At 51.1% G+C, this 19679-nt stretch overlaps 1 protein-coding gene across 1 annotated transcript; it reads right to left on the reverse strand.

Annotated features, from left to right (window-relative positions):
- Positions 1–390: 390 nt before the first annotated feature.
- RPN1 (ribophorin I) lies at positions 391–16740 on the reverse strand. The gene is made up of 10 exons (XM_069497685.1): positions 16443–16740; positions 13374–13438; positions 10588–10894; positions 8980–9189; positions 6742–6934; positions 5513–5612; positions 4238–4376; positions 3911–4030; positions 2031–2276; positions 391–1130 (listed from the first exon to the last, which is right to left on the reverse strand). Exons 1-10 carry the CDS (start codon positions 16701–16703, stop codon positions 948–950), a joined length of 1824 nt encoding a protein of 607 aa, XP_069353786.1. The 5' UTR covers positions 16704–16740; the 3' UTR covers positions 391–947.
- Positions 16741–19679: the final 2939 nt, after the last annotated feature.

Genomic DNA, 19679 nt, shown 5'->3' on the forward strand with positions numbered 1-19679 from the left:
TTTCCCGCACGGCGTTTTGTCGTTTGTGATTAGCAGTTTGTGTTTGGCCATTTGACTATCTGTCCTCCGTGAGACCCGTCTCTGCTTTGCTCATCCCTGTTCCTTCAATGCCAAGTACAACGTGTCACGGAACAGGTATCCAAAAACCACAAACGGAGTCCCCCCTCCGCTACTCGAGTTATGTTCTAGTGTGAGAACACCTCAGTGTGGTGACATCTAAAACGTAAAGAATCCTTGCCTCGCGAGCTCCTTCCGAGGAGCAAATCGGTCCACGATTTAATGCATAAAAGGACTCGATAAAAACCTCTTATCCCTGGAGAAGTTAAGAATTCAGTTACGGGAGATTTTTCAACAGAAAAAAAAAAAACAACAAAAAAAAAAAACGAGTGTTCACAATCGCTGCTTTATTCCCGTTTCTTCACGCACGCTTTTTAATAAAAAAAAACAGAACACACATCTGCACACAAAATACCCAAACATCAGGAATTGGAAAGGCATAAAACAAAGGCGGGGAGGCTTTTACAGGCTGAAGAAAATATCCTGGGCTCTGGAGCGGGAAGACCACTCAACTTCTGAAAATTCATTTGCTCAAAACACAAAGGCGTTTTTTTTTTTTTTCCTCGTTTTTTTTTTTTTTTTTTGTCTCCCCCTCCCCTTGTGTGTTGTTTTTTAACGGGACTTTTTTCCTTAAGTTTAAAAAAAGAAGGAGAAAAAAAAAAAAAAACGGAAAGATTTAGGGGCTAAGGGCTGAGCCTTTTGCAAGGCCTGAAGCAGACCCGGGCTTCTCTTCCTCAAAGGCGTTTTTTTTTTTTTTGTTTTTTTTTTTTTTTTGCAAATGACAGACGCCAGCCTTCGATGGCCTCGATGTTCAACCTCCTCCGGCCCCTCCCCTGCCTGTCATCCCGGCACGCAGGCACCCGGCCAATGCCGGGGACAACACGCAGGCGCTACAGGGCGTCCAGGATGTGGTCGATCTTGGTGACCAGCTCCTGGCGCTTGCCCGAGATGAGCTTCTCGTTCTCGACGTACGTGTCCTTCTTGAGCTTGCCGGCCACCAGCCGCTCGGCCTCCACCGCCGACTTCAGCACCAGCTCCTTGACCTGCGCGTCCAGCTTCTGCATCTCGCTCACCTGGCGGGCCGGGGGGAGCAAGGCGGGGGCTTGAGGGTGGCCCTCCCGCCCCCCCCCCCACCCAGCAGGCAGGCCCGGCCGCCACCGCCCGGGGGGCCTCTAAACCCCAGAGCTCCGCAGGGACAAGCCACAGACACGGCAAAGAGCACGGTGGCGGCCCCAGGGCAGGGGACCTGCCCGTGGAGGAAAAGCAGGCCTGGGTTCCAAGGCCAGCGTCACCACCTAACACTCAACACTCAACTCTCAGTTCTTATTTCATTTTAGAGACAGGGTCTCGCTCCACCACCCGGGCCAGAGAGCAGCGGCGTGATCACAGCTCGCCGCAGCCCCAAACTCCTGGGCTCAAGGGATCCTCCCGCCTCAGCCTCCCAGACAGCGAGGACTGCAGGTGTGTGGCCACCACGCCCACATACATTTTTTTTTTTTTGGCCTGATTTTTTTTTTTGTAGAGATGGGGGTCTCGCTATGTTGCCCAGGCTGGTCTTGAACTCCTGGCCTCAAGCGATCCTCCTGTCCCGGCCTCCCCAAGTGCTGAGGTTACAGGTGTGAGCCACCGCGCCTGCCTTCTAGGTTCTTCCTGCTATTCCACGAGCAACCTGGGACCTCATCCAGTCCGGCCTCCGGGAGAGGAGGCGGGCCCTGTGGACCGAGTGCCGCAGGGGCTGCCAGAACTTTCTGCCAACTCAGCTCAGAACCGCGACCCCAGAACTTCTCGTTCCACACGCCAAGCCCACGGCCAAGCGCGATCTCACCCACACGGACGCACGCGAGCAGGACAGCCGCCGGGACAGGGCAGTGAGGTGCCGCTCGGGGCAATCAGGCGCAATTCCCCTCCCAAAGGTGGGGCTTCTGTGGAAGGAAGACCAGGAGCCGGGCGGCCCGGCGCTGCCGGACACTCACCCTGTCGCACAGGTCGGAACCTTCGGTCTTCAGCCGGGACTGCAGCAGCGCGATCTCGCCGGTCAGCGCCTTGTGCTCCGCCTCCAGGCTCTTCTTGCCGCTGTTGAGGGTGGACATGTCCCGGCACTGCTTGTACCTGTTGACGGTCTCGTCGAAGTGGCGGTACAGGCCTATCCTCTTGTTGACCAGGGTCAGGACCTGCTCCGTGAGGCAGGCCACCTTCATCCGGGCTTCCGCCGCGGGGTCCTGCGGGAGGGAGAGACGCTGTGTGTGGCGGGGTCCGGGCCTGAAGCCACGCTGCCCTCACCTCCCGGAGGACCCCGCCTTGACGTGACACGCTGCGCACACGACGTCGCTTTAGAGCAGCCGTGCCAGTTTAATCAGGAAGAAACAGTCGATGAGCCTAAATTACGGGACAGTCTAGAACACAAATGTCAAGGTCGTTAGAGACACAGAAAGGCTGGGGAACCGGCCCAGATTAAAGGACGTCTGAAGAGACAGGACAAGCAAAGGCAACGCACGACCCTCAGCTGGACTCAAGTATGAGAAATAATTGCTGGCCGGGCGCGGTGGCTCCCGCCTGTCATCCCGGCACTCTGGGAGGCCGAGGCGGGAGGATCGCTCGAGGTCAGGAGTTCGAGACCAGCCTGAGCAAGAGCGAGACCCCCGTCTCTACTAGAAATAGAAAGAAATGATCTGGACAGCTAAAAATATATATAGAAAAAATTAGCCGGGCGTGGTGGCGCATGCCTGTAGTCCCAGCTACTCCTCTAGTCCCAGCTACTCCCGCAGTCCCAGCTGCTCCTCTAGTCCCAGCTACTCGGGAGGCCGAGGCAGGAGGATCGCTTAAGCCCAGGAGTCTGAGCTTGCTGTGAGCGAGGCTGACGCCACGGCACTCACTCTAGCCCGGGCGACAGAGCCAGACTCTGTCTCAAAAAAAAAAAAAAAAAGAAAGAAAATAATTGCTGTGACAGTTACCATTGGGATAATCAGCAAAATTTGATTCCGGGCTGCATGTGGGTCACCCGTGCTAATTAACTGGCGGGTTATTAGTATTAATTAATTGGCGATTCCAGGACCCGTTCTCTGGGGAGGAAGGCACAGAGTGCAGACAGGGGGAGCCGCTCGCCACGATGCCCTACATACACGTGCTGTCCTGGCAGATTTTGAGCGACAGGACACACTCCCTGAGTCCGATCTCTGTGCTGTGGTCACGCAGGAGACACACAGTTGCTCTCGGGCTCAAGGATTCAAGGCTACGGAGGGTGACGATGTCTGCAACTCACCCTCCGATGGCTCAGCAAAAACAACCATCGACACACGCACACAGAGCCGGCCCCCGGCGTGCGTGGGGCAACGGCATTTTCGATCGCCATCTGATTCAAAAAAAATCCTGTCTACAAGAGGACGACCTCAGGATAACGGCGCGTGGCCTGGGATAACCAAAGAGCCGCGGCGTGATGGGGCCTGCCGGTCAGGGGACAGAGGGGACTGATGGGCCCGCACATGGGCGGTTCCTGCTGAACCCTGAAGTCTGCCCACAAGGAGTTAGCACGGGGCGCGGGGAGGCAGACGGGCTGCTGGAGAGAGAAGAAAAGGGGAGGGTTTCCCACAAAGTCCACCCGGGGAACCAGGACAAAAACAGCGGAATAAGACGCGCCAATATTGTCACGTTTTTTCCTGCCCCGACCTGAGCTCTAAGTGAGCGTGTTTCCAGGGTCGAGAGGAGACAGGAAGCAGGGACGTCACACCCTGTACAGCAGGGATTAGCACAAGCCACAAGCAGGGAGGAGTTTCCCACCCTGGGCCCCACGAGCGGGTGACACACACACTGTGGACGCCGGCCACCAGCCCGGCGCAGGCAGAGCGCCGAAACGCACCTTGGTGATGGAGAAGTCCAGCCGGACGTAGATGATGACGGTGAAGAACAGGATGTAGAAGGCGGCCACCACCAGCAGCGGCTCCTGCAGCATGAGCACTTTGTTGAACGTGTAGTGTACCTGGCGGGGGGCGGGGGACCGGGAAGACAGGCGTCGGCGGAGGTGCCACCGGGACCCCCCCACCAACCTGGGGAGCCTGGACGGCCCCCAGCTGGCCCCCGCCACCTCCGAGGTGGCTGTGGGCTCAACCCGCGGCGAGACGGGCCAGTTCTTGTCCCCCGCGCCCCCACCAGCTGTCACAGAAGGCAGAAGGGCGCGGCCGCTCACCACGATGTCCTGAATGTGCTGCTCCACCAGGTTCTTCTTGTAGGCCACGATGACGGGGCGACCAAAGGTGTCCAGGTAGGTGTAGTGAAGCTCATCCGGGGCGCGGCTGATGTCGTAGGGACTGTCGATCTGGATGTTCCTGGAAGCACACGGGGACCAAACAGACACAGCCTCAGGCCAACCCCACTGACACCCCGGGGTGAGAGTCGGAGACCTGGCAAGGCTATGGGGCGGGGCGAGATCACCAAGTTCAAGTTCAAGTTCAAGTTCCTCCGCCTCTGCTCTCCTCCTGGCCTTGAACACAGCCACCCCCTGGGGGGCAGCTGAGCCCCTGCCAGAAAGCCCCAGAGTACCAGACCACGTCCTGCCGGGGTAACAGCTGTCCCCCTGCGTCCTCCACGCACAAGCGCTCTGAGTCCTGGGCTGTCCCTTGGACTCACACAGTTGACAAGCCATCCTGTACGTTCTGCCCATCGTGTCCAGAGGATTTTTTTTTTTCTTTGAGACAGAGTCTGGCTCTGTCGCCCGGGCTAGAGTGCCGTGGCGTCAGCCTCACTCACAGCAACCTCAGACTCCTGGGCTCCAGCGATCCTCCTGCCTCAGCCTCCCGAGTAGCTGGGACGACAGGCATGCGCCACCACGCCCGGCTCATTTTTCTTTTTTATAGAGATGGGGTCTTGCTATGTTGTCCCGGCTGGCCTCAAACTCCAGGGCTCAAGCCATCCTCCTGCCTCAGCCTCCCGAGTAGCTGGGACTACAGGCATGCGCCACCCACCACGCCCGGCTCATTTTTTCTATATATATATTTTTAGCTGTCCAGCTAATTTCTTTCTATTTTTAGTAGAGACGGGGTCTCGCTCTTGCTCAGGCTGGTCTCGAACTCCTGGCCTCGCGCGATCCTCCCGCCTCGGCCTCCCCAGAGTGCTGGGATGATGACAGGCGTGAGCCACCGCGCCCGGCCTTGCGTTCTTGTTTACTCCCTATCATCCCGTCAGATTCAGGCCATCACTGTGGCTTGCTGAGGTGACTTTGGAAACTGTACCTGTCACAGCAAAGGACGTTTTCAGAAAATCTCATAAACACATCTTGTGCCTTCATCTGAGTCTACTTTTTCTGTTTCAGCTTCGGTCAGAAAGTTCCCTACACGCTTCTTTCTCAGTCAAAAGTATTTTTTGAGCGCCTACTTGGTGTCCCTAGAACTTAGGTGCCCCTTGAGGTAGCAAGAGGGTCCAGCCGCAGACACGGGGTGCAGGAGAAAGGAACAGGCACACTCACTTGGCCCCTTCGGGCAGGATGATCTTCACTGTCAGAGAATCTATCACTTGCTCATCGAACACGTGGTCCACGAACCTCATCTTCAGTGCGTACTCGTCACCTGAGGAGCAAGCAAACAGGTGATGCGGAGAACAGAGAAAAGGGGGCCGGGCGCGGTGGCTCACGCCTGTCATCCCAGCACTCTGGGAGGCCGAGGCAGGAGGATCGCTCGAGGTCAGGAGTTCGAGACCAGCCTGAGCAAGAGCGAGACCCCGTCTCTGCTAAAAATAGAAAGAAATAATCTGGACAGCTAAAAATATATATAGAAAAAATGAGCTGGGCGTGGTGGTGCATGCCTGTAGTCCCAGCTACTCCCCCAGTCCCAGCTACTCCCACAGTCCCAGCTACTCGGGAGGCTGAGGCAGGAGGATCGCTTGAGCCCGGGAGTCTGAGGCTGCTGTGAGCGAGGCTGACACCACGGCACTCTAGCCCGGGCAACAGGGCCAGACTTTGTCTCAAAAAAAAAAAAAAAAGAAAAGAGGACGGGAGACAGAAAGGAGTGCAGGGTGGGGATGTTCTCAGCCCACACGGAAGGGAACAGAGATGCCATCTGGAGTTCATGGACTGGGAGAGTCCAGGAAAGCAGAGGGGGTGCCGGGAGCGCAGTGTTTGGAGCTTCTCCAGTTCCCATGGAAACACAGAGCAATCAGACAGCAAAGCCAAAAACCTGCGGAGCATGTTTATAATAAAATTAAGTAACAGGCCGGGCGCGGTGGCTCACGCCTGTCATCCTAATACTCTGGGAGGCCGAGGCGGGAGGATCGCTCGAGGTCAGGAGTTCGAGACCAGCCTGAGCAAGAGCGAGACCCCGTCTCTACTAAAAATAGAAATTATATGGACAGCAAAAAATATAGAGAGAAAAAATTAGCCATGCATGGTGGCGCATGCCTGTAGTCCCAGCTCCTCGGGAGGCTGAGGCAGGAGGATCGCTGGAGCCCAGGAGGTTGAGGCTCCTGTGAGCGAGGCTGACGCCACGGCACTGTAGCCCGGGTGACAGAACAAGACTCTGTCTCAACAAAAAAAAAAAAAAAAAAAAAGAAAAGAAAAGCTATTCCTGGCACCCCAGCCTTCCTAGGAACAAGAGAATAGGCTCTCCGTTTCTAGAAGAACTGGTAACGCGAGGGGTGGGGAGGGAGAACGGTAAGAAATTAAAGAAAAGGTTAATTTCTCCCTTACTTCCGAAGACTGACCCAAATTATACAGGTACTCATAGCTGGGGAGGTTGTAGCCGACGATGTAGTGGGTCTTCCACCCGCCAAACAGAGGGAACCGGGGCCGGATTTCCATCTCCACGGAATCATCCAGAATGAGGAGGTGGCTGGTGGAGACGTTGCCAATCTCGTCCCGGTAATACACGTCCTGGGCGGCGGCGGGGAGGATGGTCTGCGGGAGGGAGAACGGGGCCTTCGTAAAACGCCAGGGACCGACTCAGAGGCCACGATCCCCAACTGGAGCTGCACCGAGATCTTTAAAGGGAGTACTTAACGGAATCCCCCAAACCCTAAGCAACGGGACAAAGTTCGACCGTCCCACCACCGTTGCAAACTTTCAAGAAATCGGCCGGGCGCGGTGGCTCACGCCTGTCATCCCAGCACTCTGAGGAGACCAGCCTGGACAACATAGCAAGACCCCATCTCTAAACAAAATACAAAAAATCAGGCCGGGCGCGGTGGCTCACGCCTGTCATCCCAGCACTCTGGGAGGCCGAGGCGGGTGGATCGGTCGAGGTCAGGAGTTCGAGACCAGCCTGAGCAAGAGTGAGACCCCGTCTCTACTAAAAATAGAAAGACATTATATGAACAACTAAAAATCTACATAGAAAAAATTAGCCGGGCATGGTGGCGCATGCCTGTAGTCCCAGCTACTCGGGAGGCTGAGGCAGTAGGATCGCTTAAGCCGAGGAGTCTGAGGTTGCTGTGAGCTAGGCTGACGCCACGGCACTCACTCTAGCCCGGGCAACAAAGCGAGACTCTGTCTCAACAAAAAAAAAAAAAAAAAAAAAAAAAAAAAATTTCTAGAAATCACATCTACTTCTCAACCAAGGTTGCTAAGGAGCCAAAGTCCTCTACGGGGTAACCGATTAAGAGCATTCAGATACCTGAATGCAAAGGTGAAAATAATTTTGCAAATCATTTTGCAGAGAGGGAAACTGAAGACGGAAGAGATGACGTCAAATTCCTAGGTGGTGGGGCTATGGAAATGGTTTGCCCCGCTAATATTCTTTAGTGTATCTTCTAAAACGAAACTCTAAGTGTATCTTGAGCCCGGGGTGGGGGAGAGCAATGTAATGCCTTTGTTTACACAGTGGGCCCTTCTGGAATACACAGGTACGTGAAAATGTTTATAAGATTTCATTTATCAGACCAAAAAAAAAAAAAAAGATATAAAACTGCTGACGCAGCATCAATAAATATTTTTGTAAAACAGCATTACAAAAAAAAAACAAAGAAAGCAATACTTAGTGTTTGGGTGCTGGTACTACGTTTCTTTTTCTTTTCATTTTTTTTTTTTGTTTTTTGTTTTTTTTGAGACAGAGTCTTCCTCTGTCGCCTGGGCTAGAGTGCCGTGGCGTCGGCCTCGCTCACAGCAACCTCAGACTCAAGAGAGTCGGGGCTCAAGAGATCCTCCTGCCTCGGCCTCCCGAGTAGCTGGGACTACAGGCATGCGCCACCACGCCCGGCTCATTTTTCTTTTTTGTAGAGATGGGGTCTTGCTATGTTGTCCAGGCTGGCCTCACACTCCGGGGCTCAAGCCATCCTCCCACCTCGGCCTCCTGAGTAGCTGGGACTACAGGCATGCACCATCATGCCCGGCTTACTTTTTTCCATATATATATATAAATATTTTTTTTTTTTTTTTTTTTTTTTGAGACAGAGTCTCACTCTGTTGCCCAGGCTAGAGTGAGTGCCGTGGTGTTAGCCTAGCTCACAGCAACCTCAAACTCCTGAGCTCAAGCGATCCTCCCGTCTCAGCCTCCCGAGTAGCTGGGACTACAGGCATGCGCCACCACGCCTGGCTAATTTTTTCTATATTTATTTTTAGCTGTCCATATAATTTCTTTCTATTTTTAGTAGAGACGGGGTCTCGCTCTTGCTCAGGCTGGTCTCGAACCCCTGACCCCGAGCAATCCTCCCGCCTCGGCCTCCCAGAGTGCTGGGGTGACAGGCGTGAGCCACCGCGCCCAGCGTCATTTTTTTCTTTTTCTATTGAGATTTTCTTTAAAAAACATGGCCGACTTGCAAAAAAATAGGGGAAATTATTATTTTTTTTTTTTTTAAATTGTGTTGCTTTGTAACTCTGCCACTCGACGGCTTTAACATCAAACAATCCCAAACGACTGTCTGTATATTTAGCTAGCTTCCAAGAGCAAAAGGGCAGACGTGATAAAGTCACGGCTTCTTACAACATCCGAGCTGGACGCTCCGTACCTTAAAGGAACGGACGGACGAGATGCCGCTGTCCGGCTGTCTCTGGTAGTCGTAGCGGGAGAAAGGGCCCTTCAGCACGGCGCCCGTGTGTTTCAGGTCCACGTTCTCCTCCACGGCAATGTTGCCCCAGTGGGACACCTCGATGACCCGCGTCATGCTGGTGATGGTCAAGAAGGGGCTGTTGTTCTCATAGTGCACCTTGAACGGATCCTGCAGAGGGAGGAACGAGCCGTTCAAAGTTCTGGCAGCAGGAGAATCAACAGGACGTTAAAGCACATTGATTGGAGACGACCTACGCATCAGCAACAGAATGGTTAAAAAAAAATTTTTTTTTTTAATTTTTTTTTTTTTTTTTTTTTGAGACAGAGTCTGGCTCTGTTGCCCGGGCTAGAGTGCCGTGGCGTCAGCCTCGCTCACAGCAACCTCAACCTTCTGGGCTCAAGCGATCCTCCTGCCTCAGCCTCCCGAGTAGCTGGGACTAGAGGAATAGCTGGGACTGTAGGAGTAGCTGGGACTGTAGGAGTAGCTGGGACTACAGGCATGCGCCACTATGCCCAGCTCATTTTTACTATATATATTTTTAGTTGTCCAGCTAATTTCTTTCTATTTTTAGTAGAGACGGGGGTGTCGCTCTTGCTCAGGCTGATCTTGTAATCCTCAAGTAATCCTCCCACCCCGGCTGGCCTCGAACTCCTGACCTCGAGCGATCCTCCCGCCTCGGCCTCCCAGAGTGCTGGGATGACAGGCGTGAGCCGCCGCTCCTGGCCAAGAAATCTTAAATGTCTAAAATAGCCATTTTTTTTTTTAGAGATGATACAAAAGTAGGTAGGGTGAAAACACATGACTCCTGAGATTTGCTTTAAAATACTCCAGCAAGGACGAATAAAAGAGCAGCTGAAGCAAGTGTGGTAACTTACTAACCACTGAACCTAAGTGATGGGTGTTTGGGAGTTTATACTGGTCTATCTACTTTTGCATACGTTTGAAATTTGCCATAATAACAAAATCTTCTCAAGCCTTAATTCCTCCTTCTCACTTGAAGAGGCCGAGGGGGGAGGATCGTTCGAGGTCAGGAGTTTGAGACCAGCCTGAACAAGAGCGAGACCCCCGTCTCTACTAAAAATAGAAAGAAATTAGCTGGACAGCTAAAAATATATATAGAAAAATTAGCCAGATGTGGTGGCGCATGCCTGTCGTCCCAGCTACTCGGGAGGCCGAGGCAGGAGGATGGCTTGAGCCCTGGAGTTTGAGGCCAGCCTGGACAACATAGCAAGACCCATCTCTACAAAAAAGAAAAAAAGAAAAATGAGCCGGGTGTGGTGGCACATGCCTGTCGTCCCAGCTACTCGGGAGGCTGAGGCAGGAGGATCGTTTGAGCCCAGGAGTCTGAGGCTGCTGTGAGCGAGGCTGACGCCACGGCACTCTAGCCCGGGCGACAGAGCGAGACTCTGTCTCAAAAAAAAAAAAATTGGGGGATGATATTAGAAATACCTTTAGATTTCCACAAAGCTCTTCTGCTGGCTCTAAAGGAAGCCCACAGTGCCCAAGCCACTCCAGCAGGACACGTTCTGCAGCAGACAGACTGGGCGGGACCCCCCTTCAGCCTACCTGACTGTAGGCAGGGACATCTCTGAAGGGCCCGTAGTCCAGGAGGTCCTCGGAGCGCGTGGGGTTCCCCAGCTTGGTGTAGCTCTCCACGTTGCGGGAGGCGAGCTTCACGCGCGTGGTCTGTGCCTTCGTGGGATACGGAGAGTAGAAATAATGGTTCCCCTCGAACACCACGAACTGCTTCTCTGACTGGGTGATCTGCGTCGGATATGGCTGCAGCACGTGGGTGTAGACGGTTTCCACCGTCACTGAAATCTTGGATCCAGGATCCAGAGCAACGGGAAGCTTGACCGTGAAGAACCTCCCACTGAAGCGAGAACCAGGCAGGAGAATGGAGAGAGAGACGGAGGGAAATGAACACAGAGGCCGGACCGCGGTGGCTCAGGCCCGTCATCCCAGCACTCTGGGAGGCCGAGGCGGGAGGATCGCTCGAGGTCAGGAGTTCGAGACCAGCCTGAGCAAGAGCGAGACCCCCCCATCTGTACTAAAAATAAAAACAAATGATCTAGACATCTAAAAATATATATATATATAGAAAAAAATGAGCCGGGTGTGGTGGCGTATGCGTGTCGCCCCAGCTACTCCTACAGTCCCAGCTACTCCCCCAGTCCCAGCTACTCCCACAGTCCCAGCTACTCCCACAGTCCCAGCTACTCCCGCAGTCCCAGCTACTCCTCCAGTCCCAGCTACTCCCACAGTCCCAGCTACTCCTCTAGTCCCAGCTACTCCCACAGTCCCAGCTACTCGGGAGGCTGAGGCAGGAGGATCGCTTGAACCTAGGGGTCTGAGGCTGCTGTGAGTGAGGCTGACGCCACGGCGCTCTAGCCCAGGAGACAGAGTGAGACTGTCTCAAAAAAAAAAAAACACACACATCCAAGTGTATGTGAAGGAAAGTATTTCAAGGAAAGTTCTACCCTGTAGCAGTTAATAGTAACCAGAACACACAAATGGGTACAGAGTATGATACAGCGTCTTGCTTAACACCACATACCATATTATTGAGTCATTAAATACGAAACGTCCAATTTCAAATCAAAAGTGCAGCTTATTTATATCTCAAACGTGAGGCAGTACAATGAAGCAAAGTGTGTACCTAAACTGGCGACACAGCTTTGCCATCCTAACGGTAGCTTGTCTACCCCGGCGGCAAAGAAGCCTGGAGAGCGAGGGGCGACGGAATCGTGAAAGGCGTTTTCCACGGCTTGTTGAGAATGGAATATTTTTCCTCGTAAAAAGCGGTCCGAGAGCCTGGGAGACGTGGGAGTCGGTTGGTGCGAGGTCTGGCGAATACGGTGGATGAGTTTCCACGTCCAGCCTCTGTAGTTTGAGCAGCTTTTTTTGTGCGACATGTGGTCGGGCGTTGTCTTGCAAGAGGATCGTCCTGTGTCCACTGACCGATCTCGGCTGCGTCATCACGAGCATCCTCGTCATTTTGCGCAACTGGTCACAGTACACATCCGCGGTCATCGACTGACCAGGTTTCACGAAGCTATAGGGGATCATACCAGCGCTGGACCACCAATCAGACGCCGTTAGCTTTTTCTGATGAATATTCAGTGTGGGACCGTATTTCTGCTCTTCATCTTTACGCAACCACTGTGCCAGACCCTTGGGAGTCTCAGCAAGAATCCATTTTTCATCACACGTAACAAAACGGTGTAGAAATGGTTCGGCTTCATGTCGTGACAGCAGAGAAAGGCGAGCTTCGAGATGATGTCTCTTTTGACACTGATTTAACTCATGCAGTAACCATCTGTCCTGCTTCTTTACCTTGCCCATTTGTTTCAAATGCTCCAATAGTGTTGGAATAGCGACGTCAAACCCTGCTGCTAATTCACACGTAGGCTCAGATGGATTCGTTTCCACGACAGCTTTCGGCTCATCTTTATCCACCTTGGTCTCAGGTCGCCCACGTGGCTCATCCTCAAGATTAAAATCACCGTGGACCTTCTCAAACCATCAATGTGTGTTCGCATGAGCCACTTCCGTGCCAAACACTTTGTCGACCTGCATTGATTCCGTGATGGAACGCACACTCAAAAATAACACGAATTTTTGGCTTATCCATGGTTTCACAAAAATTGCTCTAAAGAAAAGTTGAAAAATAATCACAAGCCAAACCGCGCATTTGAAAGATTGAGGATGTACCTTCACGTTAAAAATAAAACAGGGGCCGGGCGCGGTGGCTCACGCCTGTAATCCTAGCACTCTGGGAGGCCGAGGTGGGCGGATCGTTTGAGCTCAGGAGTTCGAGACCAGCCTGAGCAAGAGCGAGACCCTGTCTCTACTAAAAATAGAAAGAAATTATATAGACAGCTAAAAAAATATAGAAAAAATGAGCCGGGCATGGTGGTGCATGCCTGTAGTCCCAGCTACTCGGGAGGCTGAGACAGGAGGATCGCTTGAGCCCAGGAGTCTGAGGCTGCTGTGAGCGAGGCTGACGCCACGGCACTCACTCTAGCCTGGGCAACAGAGTGAGACTCTGTCTCAAAAAAAAAAAACAAAAAAACAAAAAAACAAACAAAAAAACCCACAACAACAACAAAAAAAACAAAAACAAACAAACAAAACAAAACAGGAAGGGTCAAAATCAAACGGAAGGGATATCAACTGTCAAACTTAGTACGTAAGGAAATCGGACGTTTCGTAATTAATAACCTAATAATAAAAGCATCCTCTAATATACCACTCACTTCCTAGGCAATTCTTCGTAGCTTGTGATTCCAGTCCTGACACCATAACCTTTAACAAGAGACAAGAAATACAGATTCTGTTTGTTAGCTTACCTTTTGCCCTTCATTTTGGTTTCTCTTACTTCCAGATTGTTCTCTTCCTCGTCTTCTCCCTTCACCTGGAACAGAAAAGAGCACGTTATTCATTTTTGTATCTTTCGGCTTCTAAAGTGTCAGTCAACAAATAACCAATTGCCTTAGAATTTCAACATGAAAGGGTCAAAACTATCGGAACGTTGTGAAGATTGAATTATGGTTTCAGTAACAATTTTGTTCATCTGAAACATAAGAGTATTGTCAATGATTTACTTATATATGGAATGAGCAGTATTATAACCTCTATGAATATAAAACATTTTCCGTAGATGGGGTATCTTGGTCTACAGAATTAAAAAATGATTTTGAAGAAATCTGGTGACGTCACCGCAGATCTGATACCTCAACACAACTCTACCTAACAAGCCACCAAGGCCAGAAAAGGCCACACTGTACAGTCTAAGAACACACACAAAGCGTGGAACTCATAACTAACCTAAACTGGAGCCCTGACTTACAACTTGCTGAAAGATCTCACGTAGGAGGTTAAATAACCTCCCCAAAATACAGACTCCTCACTTCCTGTGTGAGAACACCTACACCTCAAAAGGTTAAATGAAAAGGTACTGAAAATACCCACCACAATACCAGATGCGATGTAATTCTCCATAAGAAAGAAGTATCTTACCGCAAAAAGGCGAAACAAGACAAAAACTAACGGACAGAAGGAAACTTTTGGAAGTGAAAGATATGTTTATTACCTAGATTGTGGTAACCATAATACGCACTTTTTTTCTATATATCAATTCTACTTCAATAAAGTCGGAGGAAATAAAATTTTTTGTTTTTTTTTTTTTTGAGACAGAGTCTCGCTTTGTTGCCCGGGCTAGAGTGAGTGCCGTGGCATCAGCCTTGCTCACAGCAACCTCAAACTCTGGGGCTCAAGCGATCCTCCTGCCTCAGCCTCCCGAGTAGCTGGGACTACAGGCATGCGCCACCATGCCCGGCTAATTTTTTGTATATATATATTTTAGTTATCCATATAATTTCTTTCTATTTTTAGTAGAGACGGGGTCTCACTCTTGCTCAGGCTGGTCTCGAACTCCTGACCTCGAGCGATCCTCCTGCCTCGGCCTCCCAGAGTGCTGGGGTGACAGGCGTGAGCCACCGCGCCCGGCCGAAAATAAAATTTAAAAAGAGAAATAAACTACAGTAACCCAACTTGTAAGCATTCTACAGCAGGACGGCAAAACAGCTACCTTCTGCTGTGCCCTAATTATACTATGACAACCTCATTAAATCACAACTGGCTTTTATAAATGAACAGTATCTAACATTGAAAAGACTCAAAGGTCGCAGGGCAAATGTAAATGAAGTTTCGATCCACCTGTCCACAAACCTCTGAGTAAAACTGTGTATTGGGGCCGGGCGCGGTGGCTCAGGCCTGTCATCCCAGCACTCTGGGAGGCCGAGGCAGGAGGATCCCTCGAGGTCAGGAGTTCGAGACCAGCCTGAGCAAGAGTGAGACCCCATCTCTACTAAAAATAGACAGAAATTATCTGGACAACTAAAAATATATATAGAAAAAATTAGCCGGGCATGATGGTGCACGCCTATAGTCCCAGCTCCTCGGGAGCTTGAGGCAGGAGGATGGTTTCAGCCCTGGAGTTTGAGGCCAGCCTGGACAACATAGCAAGACCCCATCTCTACAAAAAAGAAAAAAAGAAAAATGAGCCGGGCGTGGTGGCGCATGCCTGTAGTCCCAGGTGCTCGGGAGGCTGAGGCAGGAGGATCGCTTGAGCCCAGGAGTCTGAGGTTGCTGTCAGCGAGGCTGACGCCACGGCACTCTAGCCCGGGCAACAGAGTGAGACTCTGTCTCAAAAAAAAAAAAAAAAAACAAAAACAAAAAAAAAAACAACAAAAAAAACCCCAAAAAGACAAAAAAAACCTGTGCATTTCATCATGGACAAAGTATGAAAAGAAATAGGACTCATTTCACAAACTGAATCTCTATAAACCCAACTTTATAGCTCCACCTTCGGCCAGAGAATACGGTGTCCTTGGAAGAAATGTCACACGAGAATGATCATTTTCTCAATAACTGGGCAATCGCTTAATGAATATGAATAAATACAGTAATAAAAAGCAAACCTCTGCACATGTAAATTCCCTCTATTCCCAAAGCCAACTCGTTCTTTCCTCGCGAGCTGCAAATGCATTCACCGAAATAACCAGAAAGTATATAAGGCAAAAACACAGGACCTATTTCTTGCAGGGGTGTAAGAAAGAGAAGAGGTGGGAATTAGACTTTTCCTTTCTGCGTAGCATGAAAGAGCTTCTATCACTTGTAGGAATTTTAAAACTAACTTGCAGAAGAGATTTAACATGAAAAAGAGCTTATTAGCAATCGTTGGAAGTGATATATTATTTAACCAGGGTTTGGACTGATTACAAACTCGAATACCCGAAACGTATTACGTTGCTGATCGTTCCAGAGGATGTCGAGAAAGAAGCACCAGATATTGAAACAAGCAAATGAAAGTCGTTTTATTCCCTTTCTGAAGAGGGAAAAAACAAAAAGAAAAACAAAAGAAAAAAAAACGAAACAAAAAAAAAAACGAAACAAAAAAAAAAAAATGAAAGTCGTTTTAATTTCCTCCTGTGCCCTCCACTTGGGCCACCGCGACATGAAGTTTGGCGCACGCTTGGGGACGCTGCCAGGCACCGGGCTGCACGGCCACCATGCTCGTTTTACCGATGGGGGGGTGCGTTCGCTCGGCCGGAGGTCGGAGGTCACCAAGTGGGGTCACCAGACGCACCCGGAAGGGGTACAAGCTCCGAGGAGGGGCCGGCGGCGGGATCCGAGGCCCCGCCCACGTGAGCGGCGGCCCGCGCGCCCTGGGAGCTGGTGCTGACGTGTCCGAAGCGACCGGCGGGCGGAGGGACGGACCCGGCCCTCCCCGCAGGCCCCCGGCGACCCGCCCGCCGCCCGAGTCCCCGCAGGTCCCGAAAGGTCAACGTGGGCGCGGGCGGGGTCCCCAGGCCGGCCACTCGGGGCGGCGGGAAGGGTCGCCCAGCCGCACTCACCTGCACGCCCAGGTGCGCCAGGCGGGCCTCGAGCTCAGGCTCCAAGGCCAGCAGGAAGGAGGTGGCCCGGGACGTGGAACCGCCGCCCGGGTGCGCCAGGACCACCTCGGCCGTCACCTTGGCCAGGTGGCTGCTCAGGTCCACCGTGCGCTTCACGTCCTCGTTGACCAGCGGAAGTGCCTCGGGGGAGGCGCCGCCCGGCGCCGGGACGCGGGCCCCGAGCAGCAGGAGCAGGAACACACGGGCGACGGGCGACGCCATGACCCCGGAGAGAGCAGCGCGCCGGGCCGCGCCGAGCGCCGCCGCCGCCCCGCCCCCCGCCACGGCGCGGCCGCTCATTGGCCCCCGACGGGCGCCGCAAGACGGCGGCACCCAGCGCCGAAGGACCCCGTCTCCGGGGCAACCGGGCGGCCCGCGGAGCGCCTGATTGCAAACGCCTCTCAAAGACCCCTGAAGGCGTCCATTGTGTGTAGCGCTGGTGCGTCTAATTCTAACGCCGGCGGCCCTTTTGTCCGGCTCTGTGCTCTCTCCTTCCATTCTCCCCTTGCAATAACGGTGACCTTTTTGCTTCTCGAGACAGTAAAGTTGAAAAAAAAATTAAATTAAAAAAAAGACAGTAAAATTGAAAAAAAAATTAAATTAAAAAAAGAGACAGTAAAATTGAAAAAAAAATTAAATTAAAAAAAAAAACCAGAGACTAAAATTGGAAAAAAAATTAAATTAAAAAAAAACAGAGACAGTAAAAATTGAAAAAAAAATTAAATTAAAAAAACAGTAAAATTGAAAAAAAAAATTAAATTAAAAAAAAAAAACAACAGACAGTAAAATTGAGCTCGGACTGAGAAAGTCAATGTCAGCCTTATCCAACGTGCATCCCTGGATGCGAAAATGAGAGCAAAGCTTTAAGCCGAAACAGGGTAGCCGGAGTCTCGAAGTATCTCCCCTGAAATGCTTAGGAATGACAAAGGGTAAAAAAATAGTTGCTTTCCAATAGCGAACCCTGGCAGCCACCACGTTAACCTGGTGGAGAAGGTTACCACCAGGTGTGACACATAGTGACATTATATGTCTGCTGATACGGTCCACTGAGAAGACCACGTCACTACTGTGGTATTGCCACGGGAATCGTCAAAATTTATGACCTCGATCTGGTGGTAAACATCAAACCAACCAAACTTGAGGGGCAGTTTACAAGACACAAATGCCTCTTCACCCTCTTACGTCTGTGTCCCCTTGTAAGTTGTGCACCTGCCTTTATTGGAAAGGACAACATGAAGGTTTGATTAATTCCCTTCCCCATGGAGAGTCCCAGAGGGCCTGGGGTGTTGTAGGTACTCAGTAAAAAGATGCAGAAAAGTATTGCCACTGAGTCAAGGAAGTGTGAGAAATAGCAGCCTGCCTATAAGCAGACGAGTGAAATCTTATTGTTCCCGTATTTTGGAGAGACAGAACCAGATAGGAGACAGAACCACAGGAGACAAAGTCAAACGCCAAGCCCAGCAATCACCCATCGACTGTTCAGAACAAGTTCTTTATTCACACCCCAAATTCCTACTGTTGTCTATCCTGGTCAAAGCTCTTTGGGAGGCAAGTGATGGAAACCCGACTCAAACTAGGCCTGGATAGTGTGCAGTATAAACTGCTGTTACAAAACGCCCAAACAAGAATGAATTAAACAGAAAGGATATTTATTGCTTTCTCGTGTAAATATTCTGGGGCACCCCGGTTTCTTCAATATGATTCCTCTCCCAACCTCAACACTTGGCTTTCATGGCCCAAGCCAAGATGGCTGTTGCTGCATCTTCCGGAATGTCTACATTCCAGCTTGGTTTTGCTGCTATAACAAAATACCTGAAATTGAGGAATTCATCATGAACAGAACAGACTCCTTTGTTCATTCTCCACTCTCACTGCTTCACCTGACTCTAGCCTTAAAAAAATAAACAAATAAATAAAGGCTGGGCGCAGGAGCTCACGCCTGTCATCCCAGCACTCTGGGAGGCCGAGGGGGGAGGATCGCTCGAGGTCAAGAGTTCGAGACCAGCCTGAGCAAGAGCGAGACCCCCGTCTCTACTAAATGTAGAAAAAAATTAGCTGGACAACTAAAAATATATATAGGAAAAATGAGCCGGGCATGATGGCGCATGCCTGTAGTCCCAGCTACTCTTCTAGTCCCAGCTACTCCTACAGTCCCAGCTACTCGGGAGGCCAAGGCAGGAGGATTGCTTGAGCCCAGGAGTCTGAGGTTGCTGTGAGCGAGGCTGACGCCACGGCACTGTACTCAGGGCAACAGAGGGAGACCCTGTGTCAAAAAAAAAAAAAAAGAAAGAAAAATTAATTAACACCTTCTAAGAGTAGATAAAGTGATGTCAAGTGTCATAGCGAGTAATTATTATTATTAAAGACTGTCATCCCCATGCCTTAAGCTGGAAGCCCAGTCTCTTCACGTGTGGGGCAGACTGGACAAAAATGTTGTTTCTATCCTCTCTTAGTCCCTCAACTCCGGTACTTTCTGAAACCCAGTCCTCCTCCTCTCCTCGCCAACCTTCTCTCTTCCCGTCCCTATAGACCTGCCTTTACAAACCCCACCGCATATCACGAGGAGGCTGCAAGAACTACGAGGACTGGTCAGTTTCTTTACCGCCTCTGGAAGCCAGAACAGACTTTTGGGCAGGGCTTTGTTACCAGGGACGATGTGTACCCAGTGAAGGCGGAGCCTCCCACTCCCAGCCACCCGGGAATTGCTACTTGCTGCTGCGATCTTGGCTACATGATGTCAGCTCGCCTCACTGTCCTCTTGGTTCACATGGCAATGCTACCAGCTTGCAAAGTTGCAGCATAGTGCGCCACCCTTGCCCGCGCCTGGCATGTGGGTGTCGCTATTAGAACCACCATCAAGAGAGAGGAAGCTGAAAGTAATATTTTTTTTTTATTTTTATTTTTTTATTTTATTTTATTTTTTTTTATTTTTTGTTTTTTTTTTTCTTTTTAGTTTATTTTTTGTCCACAGGTTCTGACGAAAGTAATATTAAGAACCATGCACGGGAACCTGACAGCTCATTGAATGCTCGCAAGGACGCCCCAGAGATGTCGTTATCCGATTTTGCACGGGACAGGGACCTCTAATGCCATCTCTGCTGGAGGTTAGCAGAGTGCACAAGCAGGGTGAGCCTCAGCTTCCTCCTTCGCCAACGGTGACAACACTGCGTGGCTCGTTGAGCCACCGAGAGGACCGAG

The sequence above is a fragment of the Eulemur rufifrons genome, chromosome 22 (assembly GCF_041146395.1).
Source record: "Eulemur rufifrons isolate Redbay chromosome 22, OSU_ERuf_1, whole genome shotgun sequence".
NCBI lineage: Eukaryota > Metazoa > Chordata > Mammalia > Primates > Lemuridae > Eulemur > Eulemur rufifrons.